At 42.1% G+C, this 9,294-nt stretch overlaps 1 protein-coding gene across 2 annotated transcripts; it reads right to left on the bottom strand.

The window, feature by feature from the left end:
* Positions 1-345: 345 nt before the first annotated feature.
* pcdh18a (protocadherin 18a) lies at positions 346-9,062 on the bottom strand. Of its 2 annotated transcripts, none has more exons than XM_055205819.2 (4): positions 6,044-9,062; positions 5,725-5,780; positions 4,730-4,899; positions 346-1,664 (listed from the first exon to the last, which is right to left on the bottom strand). In XM_055205819.2, the coding sequence occupies exons 1-4, from the start codon at positions 8,531-8,533 to the stop codon at positions 1,006-1,008; spliced, it is 3,375 nt and encodes a 1,124-aa protein (XP_055061794.1). In that variant the 5' UTR covers positions 8,534-9,062; the 3' UTR covers positions 346-1,005. The 2 variants fall into 2 exon arrangements, with proteins under 2 accessions (XP_055061794.1, XP_055061792.1); XM_055205817.2 differs by having other exon boundaries at positions 5,725-5,813; positions 6,044-9,060.
* Between the last annotated feature and the right edge of the window lie 232 nt (positions 9,063-9,294).

Genomic DNA, 9,294 nt, shown 5'->3' with positions numbered 1-9,294 from the left:
GTGGTGGAGCACACCAAAAGTAATGCATGCTGGATATGAGAACCAATGGGGTTAACATTTTAAAAGGCAGAATTAATGGTTTTGAATCTTTATTTTTAAACTGCAATACCTGCTCTGCTCAAGAGGGGGAGCTATCAGTAAAAGCAGCACATGTGGTGGAGCACACCAAAAGTAATGCATGCTGGATATGAGAACCAATAGGGTTAACATTTTAAAAGGCAGAATTAATGGTTTCATAATGAAAACGAAAAACTAATTAAGATGAAGGTTTTTTTTTTCAGAATAAATAATGAATGAAAAAAGACAGGGTGAGATAGTAAGAGATAAAAACGACCAGAAGGGAGATTTCCAAATGTAAGCCTATATCTTTAATGCAACAGATTTGTAAAGTCTTCAATGCAACATCATTGTAAAGTCGTAAGGGAAAGGTTTTTTGACAAAGAGAAGTCCTTGTAAAGAAAATTCACAGTCACTTGTGGCTGATGCATAAACCACTGAAAGATAACCTTAGCACTACTCAGTATTTCAGTGTTTACAATAATAACAGAGAACCGGACCACCGACAATAGTTTATATATACTGTGAAATCTGTATTGATTAAAAACAACCGTACGCACACATTAAACATTTTCCGGTGTACAAACAAATCCAAATCTTGGTTTGATTTTACATGCACTAAAATATAAAAAAATAGACATTTGTATTGCTTTCTGTACAAACATATATATACACACACATACATTATATATAAATATGAAGTAAAAAACATAATAATGAAAAGGCAGGTACACAATCACATTGTGTTCACGTTTGTACAAAAAGACCGAAAAATCTTTAAAATCTCAAATTTTTAAGTAAACGATACTAAAGAAACGTTTTCACATGCGACTCGATCAAGGCTACAGCGGTGAACTATCTCCCGCTCTCCTTCTTTAAATGATTATTTCACTTATTTCGCGAAAGATTAAGAATGAGAGGGGGGGATGTTCTTTCACAGATTGTTGTTCAGCTCTGGCGTACGTCCTGAAGTAGTTTGTTAATTTCGGCTACCAGTTCGCTAGCGTCGACAACTTCGTGTCTCGTGTCGTTGCGTTTTCCCTGCCGCTGACTGAGCACGCTCTCCAAGTCGTCCTCTTCGTAGTTCTCCGGAATCTCCTCCATCGCCGGCAGCCATTTTAAATGCGCCTGCGATGCCGCGTGATTGGTCGAGCCGTGTCCGCTCGTCACAGCGCCGCCGGGGTTCTGAAAGTGTGTATTGGCCGCCCAAGCGGCCACGCCCTGCGGGTAGGCGGAGCCGGTAGAAGCCGACGCTTTACCCGGCAGGAAGCCCTTCCTTATCTCCATGGCAACGGAGGAAGAGGGCGGAGCAGCGGATTCGTCAGTCTCTCTGACCTCAGTGTAAGAAGATGGTAGGAGACGTTGGAAGACGTTGTTCATTTCCGACAGCAGAGAGCTGCCATATTCGTCCTCGTGGTCTTTACCGAAAGTCGAAAAGCTCCTCTTGGCCGAGTCGATGGACTGCTGGTCGTCCTCTATGACCTGAGGCTTGCTCTCCTCTCCGGGGATGTACATGTTAACGCGGTAATCTGAAGACGCCTGGGAGGGCATCCAGCACTGGTCAGAGTGACCCAACACACGACACTCCTCTGTACACAATTTCATAACTGCAGAGGGAGAAAGAAAAACATTTCATTCACCGCCAGCCTTTTTGAGAAAAGTTGCCCACCTGCATTTTTGTGATTTTAACAAAAGTTTCACAAAATTCCTTGCAGGAAAAATTATCTTCTATAAATATATAAACATACAAATTATATCAAATTAAAGAACACACCCTCTGCTTTCAAACAAACAATAAACAAACAAACAAAATGGGGGGAAAACGTTTCATTATATATTTACTTTTTCCACTTATTTTAACCACTGAAATATGGATATTTCTCTTCAAAAATACAACATTTTGAGCAAAAAGCTTAAAAAATTGCGTTTTTGTAAAGGAATTTATGTTCAGATCAGACTCAGAATGACTATCAAACATAAAGGCATTTAAAATCAATCATTAAACCTTTTTAACTTCCGTTTTTGATAAATTCGGTTTGGCGAATAAAAGCTGTATTACACTTTCACTTTGAAATTCGTCAATTGCGGTGAATGAGTTAATGTCTCATTTGCTTCTTCTAGACTGCGACTTGGTCTTCTTCATCTCCTCTAGAGTTAAAGGTGCAGTGTGTAGATTTTAGCGGCATCTAGCAGTGAGAGTGTGAATTGCAATCCGTTCACCGAAACGCATAGAGAAGCTACGATAGCTGCCACAGGACAAACATGTTGTTGTTTAAGACAAAATATAGAAGTGATAAAATGCACTCTGTATAGCAGTTTGTCCGTTTAGGGCTACTGTAGAAACATGGCAGCACAAAATGGCGATTTCAATGTAAAGGGAACCGCGGTGTATGTAGATATAAACGGCTCATTCTTAGGTAATAAGCACATAACGGTTCATTAAGTAAGGTCTTTATACACCACTAATAATATAGTTATGTAGATTATATTGCATTTCTGTCAAGAGATCTTTTTAAATGTTACACACTGCACCTTTAAATAAAAAATTTTAAGAATGCAACTGTTGGTTTTTAGATTCGTCAAAAGCTAAAATTTCAACGAAAGTCCAAATGACTTTTATTTTATGGCCATATATTCCAGCCTACAAAAGAGCAACCAATGAGCAATGACATTTTCTTCTGGGTTCATATAATTGCAAATTGCGGTGCTTTTATATTTGAAATGCACATGAAAATTAAGTAAAAAGCCTTCGATTTGTGCAGCGCTCGCCTGCAATCATGTTATTTTTCTAACCACCACCTTTTGCCATGTCAGTGTTTAATCAATCACTTTTTCTCTTAAGCTTAAGACACTGTATGTGCTTGTGTGGTGGATTGGACTGTTATTTCCCTGTATTCATTCTCTTTAGAGTGACAGCTCTGTGCTTTCAAAATCTGAACTGAAGAAAATTCACAATAATTGCTTTCACAATGCAGTTAAACCCCCCTTACACACACACTTTTTTTTCCTCCCAGAGGGCCGCTATTTCAGCCTTGCTCTTCTTCTTTTATAGTAAAAAAGAAAGCAACCTGTGAGCATCGATTAGAGTTTCACCTTTTCTTCACTAAAGCCGTTTATTGTCAATTTTTGTCTTTTCCATTTCTGCTTTCTTTTATCCCCTCTTTTTCAGACCCTCTCTCGTTTTTAAACCCAGCCATATCTGATTCGTGTGAGGCAACGTTGGCAAAGTAATGAATGATAATCTAGCTTAACAAAGGATGTCAGCCAATGACAAACTCTCTCTCTCTTCTCACAGCTCCTCAGCCCCTCCCCAACCCACCGACCTCCAAAATCCTTTCTCATGCCTTGCATGCATTTTCTCATTCTCTACTCTTGCTTTGTTTCCCCTTTTATTCTTTTTGTTTCTCTCATCTTCCTTTTGCTTATTTTCTCTAAAGAAAATTGTATTGCACGGGTTGCTCTTTAATAAGCAGGCGGCTTTCTGAGTAGTCCATTAAGTATGAATGGAGCTTCTCTTAAAGGGACAGTTCACCCAAAAATGAAAACTCTGTCATTATTTTCTCACCTATATGTTGTTATAAACCTGTATAAATTTCTTTGTTCTGATGAACATGAAGGAAGATAATTGAGGAATATTTGTTACCAAACCAATCAGAGGCCCCATTGACTTCCATAGTAGAATAATATGGAAGTGAATGGGCTCATGAACGATTTGCGTTAAACCGTAAATAAATACTTTTTACTCACCCTTCAATTGATAGAAACCTATACATTTCTTTGTTTGAAGAAGGACATTTTAAGCAGTGTTTGTAATCAAATCACTTTGGGGCACCATTGACTTCCATAGTATTTTTTCTTTCCTACAATGGAAGTCATTGGTTTCTTGCTTGATTACAAATATATTCATTTGTGTTCAGCAAAACAAAGAAATTTGTTTATATACAACTTTGTAAAACTTAAGTGTGAGTAAATAAAGATAGCGTTTTATTTTTTGGGTGAACTATCCCTTTAAAGCTATTAGAGAAAAAAGTCAATAGGCTTTATGCCCAGCTGCACTACTTCCTGAACTTTAGCCAGCTCCTTGTTTCCTGTCTGCCATTATTGGACAAACTGATTAATCCAGGTGTGTCTGATTATTGTTGTTGTGACTACTGAGGTCAGGCACACCTGGATTAATCAGTTTGTCCAAAAATGGCAGACAGGAAACAAGGAGCTGGCTGAAGTTCAGGAAGTAGTGCAGCTGGGCATAAAGCCTATTGTTGGCTTACAGGAAGAATATAACCAATGTGGATATCATGACAGATTTAAATCATAACATCATTGATGGTTCACATTTGAATCTGACCATTTGTTTTCTATCAATCTAACATGTAGACGAAACAATGGACACATTAAGGAGATCTCAACTGTGATTGTTCTGTCTTATGGGAAGTCAAGGCAGAAATCAAGATATGAGAGCAACCAGCCATTTAATTTATATCTTGATATCGCCCATTTGCAATGCAATGAAACTAAGTAAGTCATCATAAACAGTGTGTTACATATGCATCATAAACTGTCAACGAGCAATGTGCTCAATGCAATCATCCTGATGAATGTCATAATTCGGGGTGATAAAGATGCTCATGGGCGCACGAGACAACACAAAGACCGGTCGGAGATCATTTCTCACCAGGGTGGAGACGGTGGTGTCCGTCGGTGTGGAAGAGGTCTCCGAAGCCGTCGCCTAGCAACCGGTCGATGGGCGAATCGCGGCCCATCTCGCAGTCGCTGTCGCCCGCATCACTGTCGCCACGCCCGCTATCTTTCAAACTGAACTTATCCATGTCCTGGAGGGCGTACCTGCGCAAACATTCACACAAAACCTCACAGTTACAGGTTGTATTGTTATAAAAAACAATACCTTTCAATGTTTGTTTACAATACATACATAAACTATCTAAAAAAATCACATTCATTCAACCATATATAGAAAATATATTTGATGTTTAATTGTATAAACTCTAACCTAATCCATGCAAAGTTTTTCTCTATGTATTGCATACTGTATTGTTTCTGAACATGCATATGCAAAGCACATGCCCCACCCATCATGTGTACCAGACAGACAAAAACCATTTGAATTGTTACAGACTGCAAGTATATTAAGCTGTAGTGTAAACAATGACCTATTGTTTTTGGGTGTGCTGAATCACACACCCAAAAATGGCCCCCTAAAATGTTTAATTCATATGAGCAGATGCATGCAGGACAAAAAGGCAAAAGCATGCACAAATGCTTCCTAATCATCGACGTGACATTGGAAATGTGTCATTATATGGAACAATGGTCGCAACAATATGCACAGGATAAAATGACATGATCCCAGAACAAAACGCAGATGAGAGGAAAGAAAAAAAAAATGGCACAGAAAGCAAGCTATGACCTCATGTGAGGAGCAGTCCAATCAGGATCTGCGAACGTGGGTGACCACGGCAACAGGGAAGTTCTGTCCTATTCTACCACAAACATTTTAGGATACCTATCATCCAATCCGATCGAACCAGCACCAGACAACAGGTTGAGTATCACTACCCATCTACTCCACTATATTATGGAGAGCACATCTTGCCCATATAAGGAGTTAGAGCTTTAAGCGTAGTATTTGTTAGTTGGTTGTAAGTTTACCTGTAGCTGCGAGAGTATTTGTTCCCTCTGAAGCTTGGCCGCGGCTGATACTGACCCTGATGGAGCATTGAAAGGAGCTGTGAGACTTGCTATAGCAAAAACAGATGACATAAATAAAAATAAATACTGATGGAAGACGACACCCGTTCACACACACACATACACTCACAAATGAATAAAGTGTTAGCACAAAAACGCCACACAATGACATGAATGTTATGTTGACACAGATGTGTTGACATCGAGTATAAACAGATGGATAGATATGTTGAGAATAAGTTATAACATAATTATGACTGTGAGCCTGTGCATATTTTACCTCCACGGGGGGCGTGGCATGTGAAAGTTCCAGGGCGAAGCTCTCAGGAATGTGATTGGAGGAGATAGTGACCAAGCTGTTCAGCGATTGGCGGCTGTGCTGACTCTGTCGACTGCCCATGTGGACCCGTTCGGGTCCGGGCGAGGAAGTGGGTGAGCGATGGTGCGCCCGTATTGGGAGTGTCCCATTGATGGTGGGTACCAGGGTGATGTCGCCTTTGTGAATCTGTCGTGAGGGCTTTTTAGGGTGCTGTTGGTATGTGGACTCCGCCACCCTGCAGTTGTAAGAGCGAGTGTCCTTCTTTTCCCGTGAGCAGCGGAGGGCAAAGGCCACCATGATGATCAGCAGGATGCCACAGATTGCGCCAAGTGAGATGATGATGATCATGGAAATATCCAGAGGGTTGTCTTCTGTTCCACCACCTGTCAGATGGGGGTTCATGTGGTTCTCAATGTTTTCATAAAGCGAAACCCTCAGCAGGGCTCTGGTGCTGAGCGGTTCTGCTCCATGATCTTGTACCTGTATAGTCAGTTCCACGTGGTCCAGTGGAACCTCCTGCATGCTGACGTTAGTGCGAATTTCACATGTTTTGGCGTCTATATTGAAGTAACCTCCATCGTTGCCCCCAATGAAGGAACACGAAAGGTCACCGTTGGCACCGGAGTCGCGGTCTATCGCCCCGATGACCGTCACCATGTCGCCAGCCTCTGCATATTTGGAGATTGGAACGTCAGCTGTGTGGTTCCACAGTTGTGGCATCATAATGACCGGCTTGTTATCGTTCTGGTCCAACACAGTCAACGCTACAGTCACGTTGCTTCGAAGCGGAGGGCTTCCGGTATCACGGGCCTGGACCAGAAAGGAGATCTGACTTACGTCTTCGCGATCAAAAGTACGCAATGCGTAGATGTCTCCGTTGGAGGGGTCAATGGTGACATAAGTGGAGATGGAACTACCATGGACCACGCTTTCAAGTATGGAGTAGCTCACTTGGCCATTCGGGCCCAGGTCTGGATCCGAGGCCCGCACAGAGGACAGAAATTCTCCGGGGGAGTTGTTCTCCGCCTTTGAAATCTCATACCTGGTCTTCTCAAATCTTGGTGCGTTGTCGTTTTCATCCTGGACCTGCACGGTGAAATGTTTCATGGTGGATAGACTTGGAGAGCCTTTGTCTTCTGCAATAACTGTCAAACTGTACTCTGACCTCTTCTCTCTGTCCAATGTGACGTTAGTGAGGATCATGTAGTTCTTCTCATATGTCTTTTGCAACCTGAAATGACCCTGACCGTGAAGTCGACACTCCACCTCACCGTTCAACCCAGAGTCCAGGTCATCTACCCTCACCAGAGCCACAAATGTATCTACAGGAGCCGTCTCTGATATATAAGCTATCTCTTCGTTGCCTGCAGACATCATGGTGATACTGATGTCCGGTTTGTTGTCATTTACATCCACCACTTTGATTATGACCTTACAGTGCGCAGGCATAGAGTTAGGGCCCATATCCTGAGCTTGAACATCTATGTCATATGAATTTGTGGTTTCAAAGTCCACTTTCCTTGTCAGAGTTAAGTGACCGGTATCAGAATTAATTCTAAATGTCTCTAAGATTTTGGGGGAGACATGGCTGCTAAAAGAATATATGATTTTTCCATTGGTCCCTTCATCTGGGTCAGTGGCGTTTAAATCAATGAGCAGAGTGCCAACAGGTGAATTTTCAAGCAAATTGATCACATAAGATGGCTTTTCAAATACCGGATTGTTGTCATTCGAGTCAGCTATGCTTATTTTGAGAAGCGTTGATCCGAATTTTGGGGGAACGCCCCTGTCTGAGGCAGTGAGCTGGAGTTCATAGCTCGCACGCATCTCCCTGTCCAATTCTTTAAGCACTACGAGCTCCGCGTACTTCGCGCCATCGGTTCTGGTTAGGATCTCAATCTTAAAGAAGTCAGACGAGGTCAGAGAGTACGTGTTTAAAGAGTTTTCCCCGACGTCTGGATCGGTGGCGCTGTCAAGGGGAATGCGCGTCCCCACGGCTGCGGTCTCTGATATCTCTATGGGAATGACGGGGCGCGCAAACTGTGGCGCATTGTCGTTAATGTCCAAAATTTCCACTTCAATGTGAAACAGCTGTAGGTGTTCAGTGGGGAGGGTGAGAACGTCAAATTCGATAGTGCAGTTGAGGTTCTTCTCGCAGAGTTTCTCGCGGTCTATTTTGGTCCTGATGCTGATCTCACCGTCCTGGTCGCGCACGGAGAGCAGAGATGCGCTGCCTCGCTGCATGGCTCTGAAGCGTAACGGTATTGAGCTCGGAAGTTTCGATAAATCATCAGCAACATCTTCTCTAAGTCTCGTAATCACTGTACCGACCCTCTGCTCTTCGTACACCTGATATTTCAAGGTTTTAGCCGAGGCGTGACGCGCCAGTACCACAAGCACAGCAAGTTTGAGAAAAGTGGCACAACAGAACGTACCCTTGCTGGTATCCATGTTGTGTGTCCAATAATCTCTAGCAGACACGCACACGAAAAATAAACTCCTAAAATTATTGTCGCTCCCTTTGTCGAGCTGCCTCTATCCTTTGTGTTGTTATCGTTTCAAAAACATCCCATGTACCAGTTCCAAAAATTCCAGATCCAGTTAAAATGTCCTAAAACGAAGAGATCTTGAGTGACGAAAAATGAAACGAGCACATGCGTTAAAAACAAAACCACATATCCCCCTGTCACTAAGCAGAAATCTGTTGCGCGTATCAAGAGACTGAAAGCGCAACCTCCGTCTGGAGAGCCTGTGTGCGCGTATCTGTCTCCCGCTGTCTAAAGACAGTATTTGACTGACTAACCCAAAATAGCAAAACCCCTTTTTGAGCCACGTCTTCAGACAAAACCCTTCTCCTAAATCACGCGCTACCCCTTCTCTTTGCGACTGACCAGTCAACACAGAGCCACTATAGATCCTAATTAAATGAAGGGGAGAAAGGAAGTGGATAACTCCGCCCTTTAGGGTCTCCCCCCGTCCCCCTCTCTCTCTCCCTCTCTCTCCCGAGCGCGCTTCAACAAAGGATAAGCATAATTTAGGAATAGCTGAACTTTCACTTTAAGTATATGACAATTTTATATGTTATTCTATATGTTATGTGCCTTTTTCGTTATGATGAACTTAATGTCTTTTTATTGTCATTTTACCGTCCTTTATATTAAGCTTTATTGATATTCCCTTTAAAGACCTTTTACATTTTACTGTAATGCATT

Source organism: Misgurnus anguillicaudatus, chromosome 3, assembly GCF_027580225.2.
Source record: "Misgurnus anguillicaudatus chromosome 3, ASM2758022v2, whole genome shotgun sequence".
Taxonomy (NCBI): Eukaryota; Metazoa; Chordata; class Actinopteri; order Cypriniformes; family Cobitidae; genus Misgurnus; species Misgurnus anguillicaudatus.
Note: the sequence above shows the minus strand (reverse complement) of the source record. Positions and strands in the feature narration are given on the sequence as shown.

What these genes read in the sequence shown, in the direction of transcription:
- pcdh18a (XM_055205817.2), bottom strand. Translation starts at nt 8,533, where the DNA reads ATGGATACCAGCAAGGGTACGTTCTGTTGTGCCACTTTTCTCAAACTT. An exon ending in AAATACTCTCGCAGCTACAG is followed by an intron (nt 4,900 to 5,724) that starts GTAAACTTACAA and finishes ATGTTTGCGCAG; the next exon opens with GTACGCCCTCCAGGACATGG. An exon ending in ACACCACCGTCTCCACCCTG is followed by an intron (nt 1,665 to 4,729) that starts GTGAGAAATGAT and finishes CTCCCTCTGCAG; the next exon opens with TTATGAAATTGTGTACAGAG.